This window comes from Peromyscus eremicus, chromosome X, assembly GCF_949786415.1.
Source record: "Peromyscus eremicus chromosome X, PerEre_H2_v1, whole genome shotgun sequence".
NCBI classification, from domain to species: domain Eukaryota; kingdom Metazoa; phylum Chordata; class Mammalia; order Rodentia; family Cricetidae; genus Peromyscus; species Peromyscus eremicus.
In genome coordinates, this window is record NC_081439.1 from 110,419,129 (window position 1) to 110,446,828 (window position 27,700).

Below are 27,700 nucleotides of genomic sequence, written 5' to 3' on the forward strand. Positions count from 1 at the left end.
TCTCTCCACCCCCTGACCTCTTTGCAGCAGTCCAGGATGGTTCCCTGGGGGCTCAGTTGGGAGCCAGTGCTTCCAGCCATCCTTTGGCTGTGACTAGGCTGACACCACGCCCCCCATAAATGTGTTCTCCCAAATGCAATGTATTGTTTTAATTAGAATTTCTCAGATGAAGCCGATTGGAAGGCAGTAGAGCAGCATGAGCCTCGTTAGGCAAGCACAGTGACCCCCCAAGCATGAATAACACAAAATAGGGCCCATTCAGTAATTATTTTGAGGGGGGTTCTACTTGTCTTTCTATGTGAAGTTTGATATGCAATTCACTGAGTAGCAGCTTCTGCTAGGGCTGCTATAAGAACAGGTCTGGGGGAGCTGTGAAACAGTCCCATACTCCCTCCTTGTCCCTTACCTCCATTCCTCCCCATTTTCAATTCTGCCGTGCTATGACCAGAGAAAAACACTCATTCTTGCTTTTCTTTCAGCACCAGCCTGAGGAGAGCTCCCAGAACTGGAGGGGGTGAGGTGCAATTAGATGGTGAAGAGAGACAGACAAAGTAATTATGCTGAGTACTCTTGGTACTGTCAGTAAACTCAAAAGAAAGAAGCCCTGGGAAATGATACTGTTTGATAAAGACTTCACTGTCTAGCAGGAATCAGAGCACTTTTATTGAAGCTGCCTGCTATAGCAGAATGATTTTAGGGAGCAGGGCAGACCTGAGTTCAAATACCAGCTCTGCCTCCTGTGATCTGCATGACATTGGGAAGAGGACTTAACTACTCTGAACCTGATTTCTGAAGTGTAAAATAGTGATAATTATACCTCTAACTACCTCTCAGCCTCATTGTGAGGACTGAAGGAGATAATACATATAATGACACTTAGCACCATGCCTGGTACACAGGAAGTGCTTAATAAATGAAAACAGTATTATGATGATTATCATCATTCCTCCTATATACCAGGTGGTCTCTGTTGCAGCCCCACATTTGAAGGGAGGGTCTATTAAATGCAATTATGTATGATCACGTCATAAGTATGAAGAGTGTAATTGTGATAGCCCAGAGGAGGGAGCCCTCAACTAGGAGGGAGGGGTAGAAAAAAGCAGAGAAAGTTTTATGATTCTTGAGTTAAGTCTTAGAAAAATAAGTAGGAGTTTGTCATTAGGCCCAGGGGGAAAGGGCTTCCAGGCAACTGAATCTGCCCACACAAAGTCAAAGAGGTGTGAAACAGCCAGGCCTTGAACAAATAGTTGTGCTCAGCTGGAGACTAACTGGGACCTCCTGGTGGGGTGGTGGTGACATGGGTCAGGGACCAACGATCTTTCCAGATTCCTCCCACTAGCCCCTGTGCCGCGCATTAGGCACCCTACCTGGTCAAATCCCGCGAAGCCCCTCCTCTTCATTCTTTAAGCAGCAGGTAAGTTCACACCCTGCCTCAGCAAATTTGGCAGGCACAGCGAGGCGAGGCGATGGGAGAGCTGACCTCCACCGAGGAGATCAAGCCTGTTGGTGCCCCTGCTGGGGTAGCCAGCCCATACCTCCTTCCTTGATCAAATCTTGGTGCAATGTACACACACACACACACACACACACACACACACACACACACACACAGAGAGAGAGAGAGAGCATGCAAAAGATCACCTGGGTTCTTCTAAATAACCCTGTGCTTGTACACACACACACACACACACACACACACACACACACACAGCATACAAAAGATCACCTGGATTCTTCTAAATAACCTGTGCTTTCACACCCATACACTCCCATGGTCTCCCTCCAAGACACACTGTATTCAATCCTCTGTGCAAGCATAGAAACGGACACACACATTCAAACCACATACTTGAACTTATCAATTAAAATACACATAAAATCCTCACATGCACAAATCTTTGAACACAAGCATTTCAGTACACTTATAGAGGTGCCTTACTCACAGATGCACACTCTACACACCACAATAAACACTACCTGTAAAACCACACTGACATACTACATCTGAGTGTAAGCACACACCAAATATACATATGCACACAAGCTTCAGTAGGCACACACACTGTTAACCTCCATACACTCACCACAGCAGAACCACAGACCCCGGCAGAATTACACATCGAACACACCTATATCCAGACCGCACCCTCATAGTCACTCAGTCAGGCAGAATCATACATCCTACAAGCATGCACACACAAACAGCACAAACACATGCCTCCTCCTGTCAGAGAGCAAAGACACCACACCAAACACTTGGGTTAAAACATGCACCTCACCCCCACCCCCCTTGCACACATACGTCTGGCCACACACAAACACATACACAGATGTATGGTACCCGCGCGCGCTTACACGAGTACATGAATACATACATACACATACAGCCCGCCCCCTCCTTCTTTCAGTGCGGAAGAGAAGGGGGCGAGGAGTGGAGGCGGGGAAGAAAGGAGGGAGGATGGGCGTGCAAGGCGGAGCGGGCACAGAGGCTCTTTTCCCTTTGACCTGAGGGTGTAGCCCCTCTGTCCCAGGCCAAGACAGTGAGTTGGGTCCAGGTATGGTCCAGTCGGAACCCAGGAAAACAGGAAAGTCCCGGGATTTCGCTAGCAGGCGCGAGCACTCTGCGAGGACCCTGACTCAGATTGTGGTCGACCCCGCTGGAAGCTCCTCCTCCAAGTACCCTCCCCCTGTCCCATCTATTTGACCTCTGCCCCTCCCCCAGGGTGTGCAACTTCTTTTTTATCCCTAGGAGTGGACATCTGAGGAGTGTGGGGCTTTATTGGTTTCAAAAAGTAAAGAGTTGAGATTTGTATAGAAGCTTTTTTTGCGAACCCCCTAGCTTCTATCTCGAAGACTTCTCTTAATGGAGAGCTCATTATTTTGCACAGCAACAGATTTACTACATAAAAGATAGTGGCAATTAGAAATCACTGACTCTGTGCTTGACACACAGTAGGAAGCAATAAAAGACCCCCCTCCCTTTACAGCAGCAAATCTGGCATGGCTTTTTGCAGCCTAGCACGAGCTTGTTTCTGCTCTCACACAGTCAGAGCGCTCGCACTCTCTCTCTCTCTCTCTCTCTCTCTCTCACTCTCTCCCTTCCCCCCTCCCCTCTTCTCCTCCCTTCCTCCTCCCCCTTCTACCCCTTCCCCCTTTCCTCCCTTCTCCCTCTTCTCCCCCTTCTCCCCCCTTCTCCCTCATCCCTCCCTTCCTCCCCCCATCTCCCCCCCTTCTCTTTTTTCCTTAGCACTCAAGCCCTGCGCTCCCTGCACATATGGACCGCGGACTTGAAACCACCAGCGGCAGGGGGCGGCAGAGTAGCTTAAGGTGGTTTACACTTCTTGCACCTTAGCCTCAGTCGGAAACTCCAAGGTCCCATCCTGCTGTAAGCAGGCTATCGGGGTCATTTCACAGTTTTCCATGGACAGATGACGGTTTAGGCTCCCGTTTTTTTTTTTTTTTTTTGCTTGTGTTCTTTTTCTGTGGAGATGGACCACGGGCAAGGGAAATGGAGGAAGATAAAGTCTTTCCTTCCCGATACCGATACCGAGAGCCAGTTCGCATAAAGTTATGTGCAAAGCCTGTGGGTTTCCAAGTGGTCAGTGGTTCGAATTCTCATGCTGCCACTTTGTAGATGACTACGTTGGCAAGTCGCTGGCTTAAGAAGCAGGGCAGTTGGGGCGTTGACATATAAAAGACATCTTCCTTCAGGGACCCTTATCAAAAATATAAGGATATGTGGGCTTGGGGACAGGAATCAGGACAGTTTTGAAGGTCTTGGCCACTAGCTGATGCCACTAAGCCAGATCAGGAAGGCAATGAGTGGACAGGGGTTCAATTAACTTTTCAGTTTCTTAAGCAGTGTTCTGTGTTGAAGGGAAATACCTGTGTGGATGACTTAGTGATGTCACTCTCCAACCATAAAAAAACTCCTAGTCACAGCTCTAGTTCTTGAAGTTGCCCCATCACAGGAACTTCTTACTCCTCTCACCTACTCTCCCCCTTACCAAGGTGGTACATTAACGTTCGTAAATTTATAGTGAACAATCATTAGTTCATGTTCTACCAGTGTCTAACACAGTGCTAGAAACACAGCCCAACTGTAATGCAGAACAGACATGTCCTGGGTGAAATCCCCTGGCAACACAGACTTGGAGGTTCAAAAAAAATATTGTAAAGAACACAGAAGGGGGACTCCAATAGTGGCACTACAGGCATTGTGGGGATAAAGGGTATTTATCCATTGTGGGCAAGGGGCTATTCTATTCCTCCTCAAAGCCCTTCATCTCTAAGTCTGGCTGGAAGGGTGTTTTTTTTTTTTCTTTTCCTTTTTTTTTTAAATGCAGCTGAGGCTTCTGCAATCAATTAAGGAGAAAGCCTCTTTCCTGGAGGGCAGAGGCCTTAGCCAGCCAAAGGGTGAGTCACCACCTAGGAGTTGGGCAGCAGAGTTGGTGCTGAAGTGGCAATGAATCAAGATAACACAGAGAGATTACCTGAATGGTGATGAGAAGGGGGATCAGACAGGAGCCTGAGCCTCAGTCCCCTGAGGCTGAGACTAAGTGATAGAGGGACTACATTTATATGCACAGAGTCAACTCCTAACTGGCCTCCCTACTTCTACCTCATGAAATCCCAAAGGACAGTCCTGGCAGCCTTCTTAGAGAAGAAAGTAGGATGCAAAGCACTCCTCCTAGGGCCAGGGGTGTGCGAGGAAGAGTTGGGTTCTCATTTGATTCTACCATTTGTTTGGTGATCCTGGACAAGTTCTTTTTCCTCTCAGGGCTTCAGTACTAAAGCAAGTGCTCAGTGTTTGCAGATGCTATCTGCTCACTTTTCTACAAAGCACCCTGAGGGTAAACATGTATTCTCCTATTTTGCAGTTGAGAAACCTGAGGCCAGGCCTAGCAACACTCACTGTTGGACCTATTTAATACTTAAGATCGCCTCTGTGTATTTATGTTACCACAGCAATCATTGCAATTTACGCCAGCAACTTGCCAGTCTTCTGCCTAAATTGGCTTCCTATGAATTCAGGTTTAAATTATGCCTCCCTTCTGCCTTCCAACACTAATATGTTGCTGGTTACTTAAGTGTTTTTTTTCCATCTCTGATAACATACCCTCCTCCCCAAATCTAGTCTTTCTCTGTCATGCCAGTCTAAACTTCCACCTTAAAAGACAAGCACCATAACTAGGATGTAGCTCAGTGGCTGGCCCAAGACCCTGAAACAAGTCTCCAGTACCACCCAAAGCAAATATTAGTAGAAAGATGAACCCAGTATCAGCCCCTTATCACAAGGAAGAGGGAATTGTCTGCAGGCTGCTGCAGTGAGGACTAGGGACAAGGCTGCCAGGGCCAGAAGGAGGGGCTGCAGGAAACTCTAGAGAGGGAGACAGGGAGAGAGAGAATGAGGATGAATATGCCAGAGACAATTGGACCAGCCTCAAATACTCCCTCCCTCCTTTTCTCCATCTCCTGGTCTGGTGCTCTAGAATGTATAAAGGGGAGGCACCCAGCCCATTTCCAACAAGAGAGGAAGGCAGCCTCTCCTTCAATGGAGAGCAAACTCATCCTGAGCATTTCAATTATACTTCTGAGTGGGGTAAGATTTATTTAATTTTTAGGGGGGAGCAGGGGGAGAGCTCAAGATCATCCTGGTGGTAGTGATGGTAGTACTTGAACCCCAAACAATACACACATATAGCCAAACCCAGAAGCTTCTCTCTCTCTCTCTCTCTCTCTCTCTCTCTCTCTCTCTCTCTCTCTCATCTCTATCTCTATCTCCAGTGCTCTACTGTATTCCCTCTCATCCCCCTCTTCCCTTCCCCCTTTTCTGAAAAGAAAATTTCCACTGAGCTTCTGGATCTCTCTTCTAATCTGGATTCTTCAGAGTCACGTGTCTTACTTAGTCTTTGGAGAAGTAAGGCCATGCCTTCCTGGACATTCTTTGTAGCCATGTATACCCAGAATGAGCAGCTGCTCTCTAACTATTCTTTTCTCCTTTCATCCTTCTTTCCTTTGCGTGGATTCTGCTTCTTTTTCCTTTTTCCTTGCTGGGCTCATACATAGTCTTTAACATTCTGGACTCTCACCTTCTCTATTCTTTTGCCTTTTAACAACCACAGTCTCCCATTCCCCACTGACTTGACCCAAGAGAGCAAGAAATTCAGTTGCAAGGGGAAGCCATTGTGCATTGGAAGTTTCTCTCATTGGAGAGCTTGCAACACAGCACCATATTGCTTTTGGAGCATCAGCGGAGAATATTGGAGCTACACTCTCATTGTCAATAAGTTGTTGCTTGATATGATGTTGATTTGTAGATATGATTGTTAGGCTACAGATTAGAAAAGGGGAGTTTTGGAAGACATTTTAGATGCATGGTCATTTGGCTTCCCCAGATGCCTAGACATGCAAAAACAATAAGAAAGAATGAAGATAATAGTAATGGGATGAAGGAGGTTACTGAGATCATTGCCATCCAGGTGGGTGGAGGACTTTGTGAAGGCAGCTACTGTTTGCTTCTCTTGCTTACTGAACTTTGAACAAACTGACCTTTTTAGAGCAGAGGCCTTGGACAAGAGTGGGAAACATGGAGCTGAAAAAGTGAGGCAAGATATGGTGGGTGGTGGTCTTTAAGCAGCCTTTGCATGCCAAGAGTCTACAAAGGATGTTCCCTGCTCATAGGTGCCAGGTTAGAAGGAATTAAATGTGCTATACCAAGCAGGGTGCCAAGCTGGGAACCAAGAGGTGTGGACCCTCACCTTGGCTCTAAAACTAGCTAGAGTGTTTGGGGGTACATTTCTTAAACTTCTGAACCCCACTTCTGCCTTTCCTTCATCTGTAATGTGAGACTGTGAAGCAGAGGGAGAAATTTGGAAAGCTCAGGGGACCCTTAGGGCTGAATCTTAAAGATGAGATTGTTTTAAATAAGAGGAGAAAAGATTGTGGAGTACGTTAAAAAACAGTGGGAGTAGCCCAGAGAATTCAGCAAACAGGTATGCCTAAAGCACGGAGCTGACTGCTGTGTAGAAAATTGCTATGAATCAGCCCCTACCCCACCGGCGGAAAGCTGTACACAGGGTGGGGGAAATCCGAGTGGCAGAGCCGAGCGCTCACAGCGCCTGCAGCTCGTCTCAGGACTTACAGCGGCCGCATTGCCAGGCTGACTAGCAGGTCTCCAAGCCTCTTATTCCTTGGCCGGACCAGGAGAGTCGCCAAGAGGTAGAACAGGGGCTCGACTTCAGGGGTCCGAGTGGGACCCTCTGTGGGGTGGCGAAAGAGGGAGGGTGAGGGTCCTCTCACTGGAGGGTCCGACGTGTGGGAGGGAGAGGAGAGCAGAGAGTGTTGAACCTGTTGGCAGGGTTTTCGGGTAAAGGCATCAGGGGAGAGTTTGGAGAAAAGACGGAATTTTTTCAGTTCACCCTGGGTGGGGGGCGGGGGGCAGCGGAGAGTAGTTTTGGGCGCGGGAGGGTCTTGGTTTAACTTTGCAGATTAAGTATTCCCACAAGCTACATAGGGGCGGGACAGGCGCTGCGAAGCCCAACTCAGTCTCAAGGCCTTGCTTCCCTGCCTGGTGGCTGCCACGGGCTGAGGCTAACCCCCTTGATTGGAGGTACAGAGTTTGTGCTGACCGCCCCCCCCGCCCCACCCCCTTCAAGAGCCTGTAGCTGGGGCCCCAGCTTGCATAAGGACAAGAAGGAGACCAATTCAGTACCCCCACCTTCTATACTATGGGCCCCATTGAATCCACTGAGGAATGGAGGGGGGCTCTTTTTTGAGTAGGAAGTATGGCATCATCACTGTGACCCCCAGTCCTGGAGTTCATTCAGGCCCTTACTTAGAATAATCAAGGACTCTGCAGTCAGAGGGCTCTGTCTCTAAGATAATGATGACAAATTATGACAGTTTTGGGCTTGGTGCACACCGACTTGCCCAGGACCCCTGACTCTTGGTCTAAGGCTTTTTGAAGAAAGTGGTCTACTTTGGAGAGGGAGAATATGTAGTTTGACACTGATATTTTAGAAATATGGTATTTGAAGGTAGTTTTAAAATGCCATTCCTGTTCATGAAACTACATGGGGAAACTATCTCCCACAGACCCAATTCCTGATGACAGTTATTCAGACAGGACTTTGAAAAGAAAACTGGCAGAAAATTGTGTGCTTGTTGAAGGGAAGGAAAATGAGTGGGGAGGGGCACAGAAATGAAGGAGAAGCCCTGAGCCTAGGCTATGAGTATTTCTTTATTCTACAGGTTTCCTTGATATGACCTCTGCCCAGATGGTCTGGGGGATTGTTTCTACTGGTGTTTTCTTTCTTGTGTGTGCTGTGTAGAAGCCACAGATATGATCTGGAAAGGCAAATGGTTCATGATGCTCCCTTTAATCGATTCTCATTTCTCTCTATTATAGTGAACACAGTGTATAAATATGTGGAAGAGTGTGGGGATGTGAATGTGTATATGGATGTTTGTAAGCAGAATATAGGTGGGAGGAGAGAGTGAATATCCGGGAAGAATTTACTGAGTGTGTACTGAAAGCCTACAATTAAGTGAGGGTCTGTCCAGTGCAAGCAGGCCTGGAGATATAGTCAATTCTTAATAGTCCTTAAAGGAATAAAAAGGAGAGGAAATGGATTTAAATTAGTGAAGGGAAACATGGAAGGATGATGATCCTCTCTTTTAGTCATGTGACATTTGTGTGACCTTCAACTAGGCTATAAGATCCCAAGGGCAGGAGCTGGGGCCTTCCATGCAGATAGCTCTCCCTTTCTCTCTCTCTCTAGCAGGCAGTGGGTATTCAATTCCTTTTGTGACCCAATTACTTTTCCCTACATTTCACAAACTAATCTCCCCATATACTGCATCTCCCATGAAGGAAGACCCAGTGAAGAACTAGCTCTCCTTTCCCCTCTAAAGTGTGCTTCCTGCTGGCAGTAGGTGAGTACTCATTTTCAATTTTTAAAGCTGGGTCAGGGGTATTCTTCATCAGGGAGAGACTCTCCCTCAGTCCCTGATAAAAGTACTTCAGCATAGCAGTCCTTGCAAAGTTGACTTGAAGAGTTTTATTTTTTGAGGGAGAGAAAGAGAGAGAGAGAGAGAGAGAGAGAGAGAGAGAGAGAGAGAGAGAGAGAGAGAGAGAGCACTCTGGGACAAGTGTACCCTTTAGACGATTTTTTTCGTCCCACCCTACATTTGGGTTAATATGCATCGCTAACACATACTGTGTTTGTTATAATGGCATAGACTTGAGATTCACAGAAGTGAGATACTTCTCACTCTAAGCCATACACTTGGTTTTTTGAACATGTAAGGCTGAGATTTGAGATTTGAATCTAGGCTTACACACACACACACACACACACACACACACACACACACACACACGAGAGAGAGAGAGAGAGAGAGAGAGAGAGAGAGAGAGAGAGAGAGAGAGAGAGAGAAGAGAAGAGAGAGAGAGAGAGAGAGAGAGAGAGAGAGAGAGAGAGAGAGAGAGAGAGAGAGAGAGGAGAGAGAGACAGAGAGACAGAGAGAGGGGGGGAGGGAAGAGAGAGCCAGAGAGAGCCAGACACACATATACAGAAACACACACACACACACACACACACACACACACACACACACACACACACACAGAGAGAGAGAGAGATGGAGACAGACAGACAGACAGACAGACAGAGACAGAGAGGGAGTGGGAGAAATGGAGAGAGAGACACACACATACACACAGAGGGGGGCCTTTCTTCCCACCTCTCCCATGGTTTCTGTATAACTTGAGTTAAGCCACAAGCTCTCAAGAACTCTAGTTTGTTGTTTTCTGTAAAGAGGGGATAATCCCAACCCACCTCCTTTCCAGGGGTTGTTGTAAGAAGAAAGTGGCATGATTCATTTGTTCATGAATCATGGATAGCTGCTTTAATTGTAAGAGCTTTATGTTCTCGCAAACCCTTAGACTTTATAATCCCATGATTCACCCAATGAACACTTACTGAACACCTACTGTGTGCCAGAGTTTAGACATAAAAGACATATAGAAAGCTTTGGAGAAAATGAGAAGCACAAGGCAAATTAAGCATTATTTTTTTAACCACCCATTGATAGAACATCTTAGTTTTTTGCCTCTTCTGCCACCATTGAACAGAAGTAGCAAGTGGAAGGGTGAAGAGATGGCACAGCTTGTGATGGCAGCACTGTGACGCACCCTGACAGGTACTGCAGATAAAAGCGAGAAAATCCAGATCGTGTTGTATTGATGTCGCATTGCCGTGTTTAAACTATCCTTCGGGATGTTTACAGCAAAAAGATTGCCTTTCACCACCCTGAGCTGGAGTTGTTTCTTTAGTCTATAAAATTTAAAAAGGGCATCCCTCTTTCTATGGAATGACAATTGTACTTATTGTACAAAGATGCTGTAATATCTGGTGGCTGCTTGCCTTCTATATGATTTCCTCTGGCTTTATGGAATTAGCCTTTGATTATGTGTGCATTCTGGAGAGTTCATTATCTAGCAATGCAAAAATCTTGCAGCTCTTGAGATGAGGTTGTAGAAAATGCCCTGGCACTGAGAAATGGGTTCATGTCTAGTCTCTGAGTCTCAGTTTTCTGAAATGAAGAAAAGAGATTTTGGACTAGGTGACAGATAAGTTTCCCTCCAGTCCTCATAGTACACTATTCTTTAAACAGATTTTAAACCCAGGGATTTTCTTGAGAATTTTTAACAATACTATCTCCAGTTTATGAGCTTCTGTCATGGCATGATGGGCTGACTGCATAGACAGAAGAACTCTGTCCCCAGATTTAATTATCTTGGGGCATCACCACCGCATAGGCTAAAATGAGTCATTTTGTTCACTGCATCTGCAGCCTTTGCTGAAATGGAGGTTATGGATAACAACTTAAAGGCTAACTCATTAATGCTCCAGATGAATGAGGTAATGTGTCAGCAGACCAAATCAGTGCCCAGATGTGTTCAGCTAGAGCTCTGTATCTCTTTCCCAGGTTGTGATATATTAATGGGGGTGTCTTTACCCATTGTCACTGCCTGTACACATTTGAATAATGTAGATGCAATACCTTCTGGGCACCCAGCCCCATGCACTATCAATTTCTCAAACTCCAAGGAGTTTTCAGTGGCTTGCAGCAAAATTCTAATGATGCCACAAGGTGCCTAATTAATAGAGATTCAGACCACAGAGCCAGTGTGATCCCCGTTTTTTTCATCCATGTGTACTGGTGAGAGATAGACCAATCCTAACTATTTGAGGGGAGCAATAAAGTAAATTAGGCCCCCAAATTGTGAAGGCTGTTGATTTATGGTTAGCTGAGAACATTTTTGTCCTCTCCATGTTGAAATGGTTGACCTTTTCAACATTAATTTGTTTCCCCATCTGTGCCATGAATTTGAGGAGGACCTGGAGAACAGTCTTCATGCCACCCAAGGGTGCACCCCCCCTTTTCGCACTCCTCAATACTTGATTTGTTCCTCTGCCATTTGTTAAGATTCTCCTGCTTGGTATCTGCTAATTTCTGAACTCCTTTACTGAGCTAAATGGTATTACATGATCTTTTGCTGGTAATATTGTTAAACTGGGTGGTTTGAAAGAGAAATACATTGGGGGACATAGCTGCATTTTACTGTTTCAAATAACAGCATTTGCAATATTTAATTATGCAGTGAGTTTTCTTGACTCTTGTAAGATGATTTAAAATGCTTGAGGTTGAAGAGTGAAGAAGACAGAGCTTTTTCCTAATAGATCCCCAGATCTCTTTATCTGTGCTAATTTAATTCAAACTTAGTAGAAATTGAGCAGAGGAGACTAATCAATGCATCAATACAGATTCCCATTTTATGTAATCATTTTTGCAGTCTGACAGTTTCAGAAAGATTTGGGTGCTCTGCAAAGAATCTTTGATACTACATGTATCAAAAAACTAAAAATTAGTAAAAAAAAAAAAAAAAGCAAAAAAACCCCTATTGCTACTTATCACACACACAGTATTCATTTAACACGTAACTGTGGAAATAGAAGCCATGCCATTCCCCATTTCACAGAGCAGTTCACCAAGGCTCAGAATTCAATTGCTTTTTCTCTGCTTATACAGCTAAGAAATAATAAGGCTTGGCTTTGGCTCTAACTTTATTGCCCACTACAGGTGTTTGTGTAAAAAAAAAGTATTTTTGCAAATATCTTGGATTATTTGCTTTCACATTCCTCCTTGGGTATCTTTTTGATCAAACATGGCATGCTGAATGGGGGAGGGGAAGACACTGAAGCAAGAGAGGTCTCTTGGCACTTTGTTCCCTGTGGTGAGCCTTCTTTTGTGTTCAGCTTGGCAAGTCAGGATTGAGGACAAGTAGATTGGTTAAACCTAAAGAACTTGTTTTGTGCCGTCCCTTAGTGCTGAAGTCTTGTGTTTCCTATTTGCTTCTTTTGGGGGCATTCTGATCTTCCCAGCTCTGCTATAGTCTTGGGGCCTACTGGTGATCTGAGAGGGTTAAAGGTACATAAGATGGACTCAATTTTGTTGGCAGTACTGCAGCCTATGACTGCTGTTAAGTTCAGCCCTGTATGTTCAAGCAGAGAGGCAAATGACAAACGGTTTATTGTAAGGCCTTTGATTTCCTTTGGAATTGTAAGCATCTAGGCTGACTCATCTCTCCAAGGCTTCTCCCTCTCCCCCCCCCTCTCCTTTTCAGGCTGATGATGATTTGAGGTTTCACTGTTTGTTCTCACCTTTTTTTTGAGGAGGGGAGGGATTTATTTTCATCCTGTATTTTTGGGGAAAGAACCAGCTCTGCTCTTTGAGTGAACAGCTCTGGTAAGCCTCAAGAAGAAATAGCTGAAACTCCAAGAGAGGTACAAAGATGTTTGGACTGGGATAGGGGAGGAGGACTGGGATATTAGAAATTTGAAGGCAAAGCTAGACTCTGTGTCAAGATGAGACCCTTGTTTGGTAGACTTTAGGCTTGCTATTGTGGGTGGGGTTTGCTAGAAGTTCAGTCTGTAGCTTAAATGCATATGCCTTTGGTTTAAATGGTCACTTTTGGTGGTTATTTGGTGGTTGAGCATTGGTGTTCACCTTGGGTTCAGGGTATGTGCTTTGCAGTTGAAGAAGCTTTAGAATCTATGGGCTTTCTTCTTGGCTTCATTTAAAAGCCACAGAAATAGCCCTTGTTCTTTCTCAGGCTAGACCTCAGTTATCTGGCAGTCATTTCTGGTATCTATGACTTTCTGTTAAGGTAAGTGGGTAAAAGAGAATTTTGTTGATAAAACTCAAAAAGTATATATTCTTTTTAGAATATATAGCTCATTTATTTAGACTACTGTATGATAAATATTTTTCTGACCTCTTCTCTGTCAACAGCCATGTTATCTGAATTTTTGAATTTTAAGCCCCCCCCCAGAATAATATATAGAACATATTTGTAAACCTTCATATGAGAGGAAAGCTTAGAAAAATGGTATGAGGTTGCTTCCTTTTGTCAAAAGGCTTAGTTCTCCATGTCCCAAATTACTTTCTCTGCTAGAAACTAGCCATAAACATATCCACACAAACCATAAATTTGGAAGCTATCCTAAACTTTTTCTTTCCATTATAATGAATTTTGCTCTAAATCTTATCATTTCCATGAAGGGTCTCTGGCATATGTAACCAATCCTTTGCCCCTTAGCTGATCTACCTGCTTCAGGCTTTCTACTCAAACTATAATTTTCATGGCTCTTTGTAATTTTTCAAAAGTACAGCTATGACTCTGTCACTTTCTGCCTAAAACCATATAGTAGTGCCCTATTGCCTGGAGAAAAAAAAAAGTCTACCTTTTTAGCATGACATTATAGGGTTTTCATTGGTTATCTTCTAGCTTCTGTATATTGCTTTAAGCAGATGTCAGTCTTTCCTCCATCTCTTTGCCTTTGCACAAGCTGTTATCTCTGTCTCTGTCTCTCTGTCTTCTCTGCCCTCCTCCTCCTGATCCTGTCTCCAGGCAGACATAGATATTTTCTCCTTCTGTTCTCACAGTACTTTGTTTATACCTTTGCCAGCTGACATATCAAAAGGTTTTATAAACTGTTGCTAACCTGTGCATGTCTTTCACTGCACTATTAAATCTTTTATGAAAGGAGCAGTATCAAAGTGGGCAATTAATACAGATTTATTTTTTCCTTTTAATGAATGGTTGAAAGAACAAATGAATAACAGATGATGTCATAAAAGATGCTATGTGGGGTCCAGGGAGGTCTCCAGTGAGGGATGTGCAGCCTGAGCACAGTATCAGATAGGGCCATGGAGGAAATCCATATAAAACACTTTTCCCATTACATTAAGACAAACTTCACTCTGATCCCTAATTCTGTCCAAAGTCTTACTAGAAATGGGCTAGAGATGAAGTTTGTTTTCATAAAAGTTGACCCCCCCAAGAAATGCAATATAATCAGGTTTAATAAACGAGAGAAAGTAAAAGCAAACAAAATACTACTACTAAAAACTATTTGTTAGAATTTAAGTGTGTTTGTTTCAGTGGTTTATGCATGTTTTTCTTCACATAGAGGTGATAATAATGTCTATATTTTGTATTTGTTGTTGAAAAAAAATCTCCTTATAGACATCAATGTATGGTTGCATCATTTTCCATACTGTCTATTACATAATCTATATAACTAATCTCATTTCTGGGGTAGTTTTTTTTATTGGATGGTTCATTTGTATATGATGTTTCCTGTCTGTAGCAAAATTTCATTAGAATAGATTCCTAGAAGGGGAATTACTAGGTCAAATGGCCTGGGGACAAATTTTGGCTCCAGATCCATGTGTCCAGTTTGTCTTCTGAAAGAGTTATTTAAACTTACAGTATTCCTAGCTTGGATAGATGCCTTCTCTTTACCTAACCCAGACAGCTTAGAGCATCATCATGAAAAAAAAATCGGTGCTTTAATTAATTAATAGAAACTATTATGTCTTATTGTTGTATCAAAGTGCTTTAAAAATAAGGTTGCTTATTTTCAAAAAACCTGTTTTCTTTAATTTTTTGTTAGTTTTTTTCTCTTTTCTGAACTGCCTATCTGTTCAGAGCTGGTTTTGTTTTTCAAGTTTTTTTTTCTTCTTCCTCTCCCTCTGAATAATCTACTAGAGGCAGCCCTGCTTGAGGGTGAAGCCGCCTCCCAGTTTTCCCTCCCTCTTTACCTCCCCCCCATAGTTCCCTCTACCAGGTCCAGTGACAGTTGGATGATGCAGTCTTGATAATCATCCGATTCCAGAATGGGTGGCTGCATGCCTTTTCTGAAGGCAGCAAGGACACAGTGTCCCAGAATCATGCTTTTTTTGCTCTTGTTGTCTGCCTTCATTTTTTTAGTGAGCGTCCTGGGAGGAGCACCAGGACAGAACCCGGACAGCAAGATGGACATGGTATCCATTCACAGCCTCTCCGAGCTGGAGCGCCTGAAGCTGCAGGAGACTGCTTACCAAGAACTCCTGGCCAGACATTTCCTCTCTGATTTCAAGCCGGACAGAGGTGAGCTATACCCGGAGTGTGGCGTCCTCGCCTTCGGGGCGAGTAGACCCCCCGGGCGGGATGGGGCAGATTGGAGGTCCTGGAGGGTGAGAGGGGTTCTCGGAATCGGACCAATCTCCTGGCGCCCCGGGAACGGAGGAAGCAGGAGTTGAATACTGTTTGTTGAATTTCAGAAGAGATAAAAGATTAGTTGAGTAGAGTCGAAGCCTGGGGTTTTGAGGGAACGGTAAGCCCGGTAGGACCGAGGACAGGTGAAGAAACTGGGCTCACCAGGTGTAATGGGAGAATCGGGCAAAGAGGGATCGAGGCTCAAAGAGGCACTCTAAAGAGGTTTGGGACGGGAAGAGACTGCACGTTGGAGAGAGATAGAGACGGTGGGAAAGAGGCAGAGAGACACGCGCCAAGCCCCGCAAAGAGCAGGAGGGCTGTGCGGGCTTGGGGGTTGGCGGCGGTGCGCTCAAAGCGCAACCCAGCTCTACTGGCTGTGGGGAAGCCAGGGGACCAGGTGCAGGATCGGGCCCCAGCGCTCCGGGAGATCTCAGGGGTACGCGCACAGATTTGGCTGCAGGCTATAGGGGAGGTGGGAGACATGGGAGATGTTCGCCATGCTCGAGGGGCGCTCCCTTAAGACCGGGTGGGGGCCAGGTTCGCCAGGCGCGCACCTCTGGCGCAGCCTGAACTGGGTGAAGCAAAAGGCGAGAAGACCCCGCTGGCAGTCATCACTGCGGGGATTTGGAGCGGAGAGACAGCCAGGTGTCGCCGATTCTCTCACCGCAGCACAGGGAGCCGACGGCAAATCCGCGCGTGAGCGCTTCTGCAGTAACTTGGAGACCCTCACCCATGGTGGCGCTGCAGGCAGAGCCCCTCCTCTCGCCTGTTGCATGATCCGAGCGGCTCTGAGCTTTTGAATTTATGTTTTAAGTATTGTGCTGAGAAATTACTGGTTCATAGCAAGATGCATCTGGCGCATTAAACTGATTAGGTCAAATTCTTGGAATCTTGCATGTGCTAGGTAGGACAAGTCTTGTTGTAAGGAGGGGAAACTGAGGCTGGGCCAAAGCAAAATACTTTTCTTGAGCTGAACAGCCTCCCCCCTCCCCCTCCCCACTCTGCAGATCAATTCATTGCGATGTTTTAGTTACTTATCACTTCCTATATGAATATATATGTCTTTTCTTTTTTCTTTTTTTCATAGCTCTACCCGATGACCGTCCAAACACCCTGGAGAAGTGGTTTCTGATTCTGACAGGACAGGAGAGGGGTAAAGGGGCTTTTTTCTTTTCCTTAGGAAATAAATAAAAGGCTAAACCCCGTCTGGTAGCGTCCCTGGATACTGGATTCTTGCTGGTGCTTACTCCCCCCCGAAGAGTCCTCCCCCTCCCTCCCAGAAACCCACTAGAGGGTTCTATCAGAAAATGGAGGAATAACTGCTGGCTCTTGGGGTGGTCCCCTCAGACCTGCCTTAGCTTCCCCGTTGATGTACCCCAGACAGATCAACCTGAGAAGAAATGTCCCCTATTGCTTCACGGTGGTCAAGCACTGACAACACATAAGCAGGAATGAGACCTTAAGCCATACATCGGGGTAGTTGAGTGACACTGAGTCTTTTTTACCTAACTAGTGCAGGGTCTCGCTCCACAGAGAGGGGCGCTGCGGGCCTGGGGGGCGGGGTTGATTATTGATGATTGCTTGGAAGAGGACTATAAGCCCATGTAGCCCCCCCTAACACAAGTGCTACCGGGCTTTGACATTTCTCATTCTTTCCCAGCTGCAGCTTTCAAGACCTTTGGCATCCGCCTGGAAGAGGTGCTGATGAATGAGCTTACCCGCCGCAAGCACCTTGAACTGACAGCTGCGATGCAGGGTGAAGATGCCACAGGTCCCGCTGCAGGCCGTCGTCGTCGGGGAAACGTGGTGCAAAGGATGTTTGGACGCTTGAGGCGCTTTTTCAGTCGCAGGAGGAATGAGCCCACCCTGCCCAGAGAGTTCACTCGCCGTGGTCGTCGAGTGAGTTCAGTCTTAGAGGTTTCAGGCAGGGGCCCTTTGTGGAGAAGACTTAAGGCTTGTGTCATTATGGTGTGGGGACAGAACAGAAATAGAAGGGGTAGGCCTATCTTACCACAGAGAGACTGTGAGGTTCTGAATGTCATTCAGCACTTAGGAAGGTCCCAATGGATGCTCCTTCTTCTTCATTTCAAAACACTGGATTTTTTTCCACAGGGTGCAGTGTCTGTGGATAGCATGGCTGAACTGGAGAATGGGACCCAGCTGATGCAGAACCTGCAGCTCTCAAACGTTTCATTTCCTATCGGGCAGCGACTTCTGGGATCCAAAAGGAAGATGAGCCTCAACCCAATTGCTCAACAGGTCCCCCAGATTGTTGAGACTTGCTGCAAATTCATTGAGAAACATGGTAAGGAAGCCACAAGCGGTTCAATCAAGGAAGGCTGCAACTGAAGGGTAAAGGGAAAAAGAAGAATGTTGTAGAAAGGGAGAGAGAAGGATGGAGGGCTTGAGTAGCATCCCCCTGATACCACTGAAAGTTGGGATGCAACTGCTAAGGGAGAAAAGGGGAAACTTGATTGGGAAACAGGGGTCACAGATGCTTAGGATCTCTGATCTTTTCTTTCAGGCTTAACCTCCGTGGGGATTTTCACCATTGAGTACTCTGTGCGCAAAGTGCTTCAGGTAAACTGACTGTATTTACATGTTTGTTCCTTAGGTAAGAAAAGGAAGAGAGGAATAAGGGCTCTTTCGTAGACATGGGGTAGTATCATGATTGAGAGTAAGATCTTCTTTATAGACCCCTAGACACACTCCATTGCCAGCTATCTTCACTGAAGCTTGTCACTTCTTGAGGTGCCTATGGTGGGCAAGGCAGACATTTCACATCTTCTTTCCCCTTTTTTAGCTTCGTGAGTTATTTGAAAAAGGTCTGGATATTGTGCTGGATGACAATGTGAATGTACATGATGTGGCCGAACTCCTCAAGGAGTTTTTCCGTGAAATGAAGGACTCACTGCTGCCTGATGATCTGTACATGTCCTTCCTCCTGACTGCAAGTGAGTCTTCTGTTGCACTTCCATTGTTAGTGCAAGAAAAAGAAGCAATACACAAATCTAGGGAGCATATTGAGAGAGCTCAGGCTATATGACCCTCATGAATCTAGGAAAGAATGAACATCAGAATATGAAACATACATTTCCAGAATATACAGTCATTATTTGTTAATGAAAATAAAAATTTAATAAAACCCTCTCCATGTTTTTTTCTGTGCCTCTTGCTCTTCCCTTACAAATCTATTGCTTGAAAATTTCTCTTAAGCTTCTGGAAGTTGTTGGATATGCTCACCCTCTCAGGGCAAAGAAGAACCAGGCTCTATAGAGTTTTGATTCTGATTTTGAGTTTGAGAAGGGCACTTCTTGTTTTCAGAGACCCTGATCTAGTCAGGTATTTTGTAAGGAAGCAAAAGCATGTTGCCTGAGTACTTTTTTCCACAATCACCAGCAAGCATGAGGCAGAAATGGGTCTCCTTTGATATCAGGCTGCTGCCAAGACTAGCCCTCTGAACCAGCCCCATTTTCCTTCCTCTAGCTCTGAAGCCCAAGGATCAGGTTTCTGCCCTGCAGCTGCTGGTCTACCTGATGCCACCCTGCCACAGTGATACCCTTGAACGTCTGCTGAAGGCACTGCATAAGATCACGGAGAACTGTGAAGACTCCATTGGCATTGATGGACAGCTGGTAAAAATTTGTTGGGTAGTGAAATCAAGTTGGTTGTGAAGTGGGTAAAGAGAGAAAACCAACAATAAAAAGATACACACCTATTGTACAGCTTCTAGGGCTACCTCAAGGTTGATTTCACTTCTTCACCTAGGTTCCAGGTAACCGGATGACTTCCACAAACTTGGCCTTGGTGTTTGGAACTTCTCTCCTGAAGAAGGGGAAGGTGGCCAAGAAGGAATCCAGGAACACAAAGCTGGGGATTGATCACTACGTTGCATCTGTCAATGTGGTCCGTGCCATGATTGATAACTGGGATATCCTCTTCCAGGTAAGCAGGGCTTTTTACTATACTTATTCTACACATCCCTTTTCTGTTCACAAGATAAGGGAGAGTTCTACATGGATAACAAAGTCTCCTATTCTAGAAATTCCTCCCACGTTTGCTGATCACAGTGTCTTCAGTGCCAAATACCTAATAAAGATGAGTAAAAATGAAAAGTGATATGCAATTAAGGTTACTACTTTTACCTCCAGGTGCCTCCCCATATTCAGAAGCAGGTTGCTAAGCGTGTGTGGAAGTCTAGCCCTGAAGCCCTGGATTTTATCAGACGCCGGAATCTGAGGAAGATTCAGTGAGTGTGGTTTTAACTTTCTGGCTTGTTTATGTTTAGCCTATAGGACTTACAATTTCATACCATTTAGATATTAATCAACTTTGGGGCAAACATACTAACCTTTTCAAATTCCTTCCCATTTAGGAGCGCTCGCATAAAGATGGAAGAAGATGCTCTGCTTTCTGATCCAGTGGAAAACTCTACTGAAGCCGAGGCTGCTATCCTTGCCCAGAGCCAGCCCTTTGATGAAGGTCAGTTTCCTTCTAGTGATCAGATCTCTGCTAAAGGTTAGGCCTTTCCTGAAGGTCAGTCCCTTGCAGAAGGCTAGGCCTTTCCAGAGAACAGGGTCCTTGCTGAAGATAAGCCCCTTGAGGAAGGAAGGTGAATCCTCTGAGAAAAATATGTCTGTAAATGAAGAGTTAGTATTTTAATATTTCAGCAAGGGAGTAGTTTTGGGGAAAGTTCAAGGTCTTTAAATCCCACATTACCTTGATATTTATGACCCACATCTTCAGGGCATATCAGAGCTTGATGAAGAAGATGATGGTGAGGATGAGAAGGTGCTGGTGAGGATGATGATGACACCCTAAATTTTGATGGTCTTCCTTCCCTTGAGGATATTCTAGAACTTGATGAAAACCCAGAACTCATTGAGATCCCAAACTTTGAAGAATTACCTTTTTTTTGTGGTTGCAGACCCTGAAGGAGCCCCAGATGTGCATGATATCTTGAACCTTGGAGAGAACTTGGACTATGACTTTGAAGAAGGATCAGATTTTGAAGACCAGGACCATCTATATCTTGCAGAGGTTCCCTATCTTGATGTAGTTCCAAACAACGAAGATTCCAACTCAGACGCTGATGCAATCCCAGGTAATGATGAAGCCCCAGACATTAATGAAAGCTCAGATAATATAAATGTCCCAAATAATGATGAACCCCAAGATTCAGAAGAAGTTCCCAATTTTGAAGATATCCCAGCAGCTGAAGTCCCAAATGATTAATCCTCAAAGCAGAAGAGACCCCAGACCATGTAGAATATCCAGAAATTAATGGGTTTCCAGACTCTGAAGGCCTTGATTTTGATGAAGTTCCAGCTCTTCATGTGGTCCCAAGTCCTGAAGAAGACCCCATAGGACATGGAATCCCAAATCATAAAGAGTTCCCAGAAGTTAATGGACTCTCAGACTCTGATGAAGATCCAAATCTTGAAGAGGTACCAGATTCTGATGGCATCCCAAGTGATGAAGAAACGTCAGATGCTGAGGAAATCTCAGATCATGAAGAAGCTTCAAAAGTCAATGGAGTTGTGGAGTTGGAAGAAACCCTTAACCCTGAAGAAGTTCCAGCTCTCCATGTGGTCACAGGTCCTGAAAATACCTCTGATTCTGGAGAAATTCAAGAACAGGAAGAATCCTCAGAGGTGAGTAAGGCCCCAAACAATGAAGAAGCCTCAAATGAAGAAATACAAGGACATGAAGAAGCCTCCGGTGTTAGTGGAAACCAGGACTCTGAAGAAAACCCTGATCTTGAAGGATACTCGGTTATGAGTGCAGTACCTGAGCCTGAGTATGTTCAGATTCACAGTGAGATTCCAGATTTGAAGAGAGACGGAGTAGGTGTTTTCGATGAAGATGAAGTTAGCATGGTGGTTCCGGAGACTGAAGATGCCTCCATTCTCAGTACAATTCTTGATCTTCCACAAGATGTGCTTGTCAATCTTGAAGATGTCATGAATGTAAAAGTTCCTGTTCCAGAAGATCTCAACTCGGAAGAAGTTCAGAATCAAAAGGCAATTTGATTTCAAAAAGATGGGGCAGATATTACATTCCCTGTAGGTACTACTCTGCTTAAAAACAAGTCTCTGTCTTGCCAAGTCATGGGCTACATGTCCTTCCAAGAATCACAGAAGAATAACACCTGCTTTCTGCCCTCCACACAGTGTTGTAAGCTTCCAGCTCCAGCTCTGTCACTCATTTGCCTGGTAAAGTTAACCAGGCTACTTGTAGGGTGGTTTTCATGGCTAGGAGTTCACCCTTTCCCCCGTATCTGTGGTGGTATGGTCTATTTGCTTTGAGCATGGGGCATCTGCCTCACTCTTTGTGTTTCCTAACCCAAATCTTATGCCAACTTCCATAATGCTCCTAGATTCAAAATTCTTTGTTTTTCTATTAGGCTGAAGTTTTCTTACATGTTAGATGGGGGTGATTTTCCTTGCTCTGCCTTTTTGCCTCTTATTGTGTTTGAAACTCATATTGTATTTGAAAAGAATAGGTCTTAGTGCCTTGGATAGTGTGCAAAGTATGAAGTTTAGAAACATAAGAAGCTAACATTGTTACTATTTTCCAGGTTCCTCTGAGGAGCCCACTGTGCCTCCCGGCACTGCCCGTTCCCATGACGATGAGGAAGGAGCGGGTAACCCCCCCAAGGCTGAGGAAGAAGAGAAGGAGGGCAAATCTGGCATCGGCTTCTCTCCTTAGATGTTTTCCCTCCCATAAGGCACCAGACAGGGGAAAAGGGTGGGGGTAGACCTGGAATGTCACAGGAAACATTCAGAAGTTTTGAAGTCAAAGACCTGAGGGTAAGAAGGAATTCCACCTGATGCTCGGGTCAGGATGGGAATTCCAAATACACTGCCAGCCCCATTACTGGGGATGCTTGGTATCTTCAGCTGGTAAAAGCAGAGATGTTTCTGTGTCATGCCCAGGCTCCCTGGTGCTACCTTGCCTTCTCTTTTACCCCTGATCCAGGCTTTCTCTCATTACAGCCCCTTCCTTTAATTAATATACATTTGTGATAAACATCTGTCCCAGAGAAGCTCACAAATCTCGAGGTGCTTTCCCTCCCCCACCCCCAGGGGATTGCATGCTTTTCCTGACTTTCCTACCCTCCTCCTAAGAGCTCACTGGAAAGGCCCTCAAGAGGCATGTTAGAACGTTAGGTCAGCCTACAGACAGCTGACAAACAATTAATGCTAAACTGTGTCACACCAACTCATTGCCGTGTCCCCGCAGCAATTCCACCGCCTCAGGATTCTTTCCCCTGCTCAAATTATTTAGACCAATGGCTCGTCAAGCAGCCGCTCCCAAAATTCTGTGCAGTTTTGCTCAGGATGTGCCAACAGAGAAACCTCAAGTATAAGCCTAACTAGCTTTTCTGGGGTCAAAAGTTAGAGGAAAAAATTAGATTTTAGTCCTGGACCTGTTTTAAAGGCAGCAGGTGTTCACACCCCCGTTGTCAGTAAAACAACCAGTTAGGCACAGACACATAGTTTCAAGTAGTTAACATCACCAGATTACAAACTTTCTTACCTATCGTCTCTGTACTTCCTCTATACAGGACGGTAGAAATTTGCGGGACTTGCTCTGGTAAAACACAGGTATGGGTTATGTATGACATCCAAATTATAACTGATATTTATGGCTAACAACTGCTAAGGTCCTTAGAATGAAGAATGTATTGTATTGAGGGATAGAAACTGATCATACAATGGGTAACAACCACAGAGCTCGAAGATTTGTGATTGTTAAAACTTCTCTGGCATTTCATCATTAATAAACATCTGTATTGTGACCCCATCATATTCATGGTGTACAGTGTGGTTTCTTTAACTTAAAACTTTGGGGGTGAGTTGGGAAGCTCTGAGTGGACATCCACAGGGGAAAATAAGACAGGGAAGAGAAACAAAGGGGAGGGGTTGATATGAAATGAAAAAGAGAAGATGGCCTAATATAAAAGGAGGGGATGTGTAGTAGAAAAGAAGGAATGGATGATATGAGATAAGGAGAAGGGGTGATGGGTAATAAAGAAGAGAGGATGGCATGGGATAAAGAGTGATGGGGGATAAAGACATGAAATAAAGATGATGGTGGATAAAGAGGAGGGAATTATATGGCATAGGGTAGATGGGTGATGGGGAATAAAAAGGAGATGGCACAAAATAAAGGAGAGAGAAGATGGTGACTAAAGAAGAGGGGATGGCATGGGATAATAGGGAAGGATGATGGGTAATAAAGAGGAGAGGATGCTGTTGTATGAGGGGCAGGGGTGATTGTGGATGAAAAGGAGGGGATGGCATGGGATAAAGCGGAAAGATAATGGCGGGAAAGAGGAGGAGATGATATAGAGTAAGGAGGAAAGATGATAGAAAACAAAGAGATGGGATGACATGGGATAAGGGGTGATCAGGAATAAGAAGAGGAACATAAAAGGGAAGGATAATGGGGAATAAAATGGAAGGGAGATGAGTAATAAAAGGGAGGGGATGACAGAATCAGGGGGAGGCTATGGCATAGGTTAAAAGGAAAAGATGTTGATAAAGAGGAAGGGATGAAATGGATTGAGGGGGTGATGGGGCATAAAGAGAGTACAACATTGGATAAATGGAAAGATAATAGTGTATGAAGAGCGAGAATGATATAGGATTAGGTGGAAGGGTGATGGAGAATAAAGAAGATGTGACATGGAATTAAGGGGGAAGGCAATGGTGGATAAAGAAAATGGCTTGATATGGGGTAAGAAGGCGGGGTGTTTGAGAATAAAGAAGAGGGGATAAAAGGATTATGGAGTGATGAGGAGTAACAAACAGAAAATGGCATGAGATAATGGGAATAGATAATAGAGTATGAAGAGGAGGGAATGATACAGGATAAGGGGGAGGCAGTATGGGATAAAGGGGAGGGGTGATGGTGGATAAAGAGGACAGGATGATATGAGGTAAGAAGCAGAGATGATGGGAAATAAGATGGGATGACTTGGGGCAAGGGGGTGTTCAGGAATAAGCAACAGGGGGTGATGGTATAAGAGAAGGATGACAGGGAATAAAAAGGGGAGGCTGACATAGGATAAGGGGGAGGGAACATAGGATAAGGGGGAGGGGTGTTTGTGGATAAAGAGGAAGGGATGATGTGGGATAATGGGGAAGAATGATGGAATAAAGAAGAGGAGATGACTCGAGATAAGGAGGAAGGATAATGAAGAATAAAGAAGAGAAGAGAAAATGAAATAAAGGGGAAAGATAATGGAGAATAAAGAAGAGATGACATGGGATAGGAGGGAGAAGTGATATAGAGTAAAAACAAGGGTATGATGTGAGAAAAAGAGGGAGATGATTGTGAAAAAAGGGGGGTTGGTATGCAATAAAGGGGAGAGATGATGGTGGATAAAGAGGAGGGGATAATATGGGATAAGAATGAAGGGCGATGGAGAATAAAGTAGAGGGGATGGAAAGGGATAAGAAGGAAGGGCACTAGGGAGTTAGGAGTATGTATGACATGAGATAAGGGGAGTGATGGAGAATTAAGAGGAGGGCATGATATAAGAGGAATGGTGATAGGGTGAAGGAGGAGGCAACATGGAATAACAGGAGAGGATGATGGATGATGAAGTGAACTGGTAAGACAATAAAGAAAAGATGATGTGAAGTAAAGGGTGAGAGAAAAAGAATAAGGGATAGTATAAGATAAAGAGAGTGGGGTAACATAAAAAATATGAGATGACAAAGAACAAAGGGGGAGTGATTTAGGAAAGATATAAGGGTATGATAGATGGGAGAGGTTCTCAACCTGTGGGTTGTGACCCTTTGGGAATCACATATTAAATATCCTACATATCAGATATCTACATTACTATTCACAACAGCAGCAAAATTACAGTTATGAAGTAGCAACAAGATACTTTTACAGTTGGGGAACCACAACATGAGGAACTGTCTTAAAGGGTTGCAGCATTAGGACTCATTGTTATAGAGAAAAGAGGCTGGGTTGTATAGAATAACTGGGAAAATGGTATTGGTTGAAATATAAGGATATAACAACTTATAATCATAGAGGAAATAACATAGGATAAAGAGAAATAAGGGTATAAAATAATAGGGTGGGATGAAGGGAAATAATAAGAAATAAAAGGAAAAAAGTAAATTGATCTGATAAAGAGAAGTGAAGAGTTTAATAAGATAAATAGCTAAAGAAAGGAGAAGTAAGAAAATATGAATAAACTAATGGGAGAGTCTATAGTTTGGAAGCGGGAGGCATAAATGGGGAAAATGGTAGATTTCCTCGACTGAGGCATTCTCTTTGAATTTTCTGACAAATGAAAATGTAGAAGCAGTTGGAAACACATGACCTCCAAGCATAAAAGTAATGTCAAACTATTGCTTGATTGATGGGGACCACTAACCCTTCTGAAAGCTTATGGCATTAGGACACACTGAGAAATTTCCCATGTACAAAGTGGAATAATGAGTGTTATTTGTTTATTTAATTTTTTATTTTTGAGAATTTCCTATATGGATACTGCATTTACATTATTTCCCCTTCCATCTCCCTCCAATTACTTTCACATCTCATCAACTACTTCTGAAAACGCTGGCCTCTTACTCTTTAATTATTATTGTTACACACACTCACACACAATCTGCTGGGTTTATTTAGTGTTATTTATTTCTTTTAATGGAGGTATATAGACAGCAGGCATTTAACAAGGGTTTCTCCTATAATAATAACTTTGTAATAATTACAATGATAGTTAATACATGTGGAATTATTCCAAAGTGTCTGATATCATTACACGTTTTACATGCATTTATTTAGCTTAATAGTCATACTAATTCTAGGAGATACATGTTATTGCCATCTTCATGAAACTGAAACATAAAGAAGTTGAATAACCTGCCCAAATACAAAGCTCATTGGTAGACAAAACTGGGTTGTTTAAATAGTAGAGTCTATTGGCCCAGTCACGTAGAGGCGGGGGGAGTTGGAGTTCTCAATTTCAGTGAGTAAGCTTCAGGTTTTTCTTCAAATACATCTTTCCTCTCCACACAGAATAAGCTGTTGAACAAAAAATTACACTATCTCTAACAGATTTTGCAGTTGTATTCAGGTACTACAGTTATTAACAGTCATTTATCCGAACCTTTCTGCTATGTTAATGGCCATACCAAGGCTGTCCTGCTCAAGGCCAAAAGTCTGGGAATAAGATTCACTAGTTTACTCACCTACATTTTTAATACAGCCCAGGCCAACTGCCTAGTGATAGTACTGCCTACATAGGGCTAGACCCTCCCACATCAATAAGTAATCAAGAAAATCCCCCCCATAGGAATGCCCACAGGCCAATCTGATGAAGACAATTCTTAAATTGAAGTTCTTTCTTCCCAAATATGTCAAGTTGATAACTAGGATGAGCCATCACACTGCACAATTGTTTATAGAGGCCTTCCTATAATAGTACGAAGCTAAAAGCAACCAAAATGTCCTTCAACAGGTGGATGAAATACAATTCAGCACAAAAAGAGACAAAGTAATGTTGCATACAATAACCTGGATATACCTCAAGAAAATCTTATTGAATGAAAAACTCAAACCCTAAAGGTGACATATATATGATTCTACTTAACAATCTTGAAAATGCAAAATTATAACAATAAAACCAGATTAATTACCAGGGGATAAGAAGAGAGGACAGTTGAAAATGAAAGGTAGGTTTATTTCTTTTGCTATAAAGGGCAGCAGAAGTGATGCCGGTAGTGATGGATCTTATTGTATATGGGCTGTTGTGGGGGAATAGAGAAAGAAGGGGAAGAATGAGAGTGCAATAACTGAACTACAGTACTGATTTGTGCACTTCAGGAAATGAGTTCAAATGGTGTTGACTTCCTTTAAGAAAAGAATTTACGCCACTGTATGGTGTAGAGTTAGCATACACTGAAAGGGGTCCCTATTCAAGGGGAGTGATGATGAAACTTAAATACAAATGGGGAAGTAAAGAGAGAAAGTCAATGCTGGGGCACATGAAGAATAGCTTCTCACTGGTGGAAGGACCAATATCTCAGGTGCTGTTCCTTACCCCCACAA

At 44.1% G+C, this 27,700-nt stretch overlaps 1 protein-coding gene across 2 annotated transcripts in view; it reads left to right on the forward strand.

Annotated features, from left to right (window-relative positions):
- Positions 1-23,427, forward strand: part of Arhgap36 (Rho GTPase activating protein 36) — a 30,576-nt gene extending 7,149 nt beyond the window's left edge. Inside the window, exons 2-13 of one of the 2 annotated variants that reach the window (XM_059250615.1) lie at positions 15,347-15,505; positions 16,701-16,766; positions 17,274-17,512; positions 17,726-17,918; positions 18,138-18,193; positions 18,417-18,567; positions 19,100-19,248; positions 19,382-19,558; positions 19,765-19,862; positions 19,989-20,095; positions 20,541-20,717; positions 22,194-23,427. In XM_059250615.1, coding sequence (XP_059106598.1) covers positions 15,347-15,505; positions 16,701-16,766; positions 17,274-17,512; positions 17,726-17,918; positions 18,138-18,193; positions 18,417-18,567; positions 19,100-19,248; positions 19,382-19,558; positions 19,765-19,862; positions 19,989-20,095; positions 20,541-20,717; positions 22,194-22,324 — 1,703 coding nt within the window. In that variant the 3' untranslated portion in view covers positions 22,325-23,427. Of the gene's footprint in view, positions 1-15,252; positions 15,506-16,700; positions 16,767-17,273; positions 17,513-17,725; positions 17,919-18,137; positions 18,194-18,416; positions 18,568-19,099; positions 19,249-19,381; positions 19,559-19,764; positions 19,863-19,988; positions 20,096-20,540; positions 20,718-22,193 lie in introns of those variants that run through there. The other variant, XM_059250614.1, reaches the window with a different exon arrangement.
- The last annotated feature ends 4,273 nt before the right edge of the window (positions 23,428-27,700 follow it).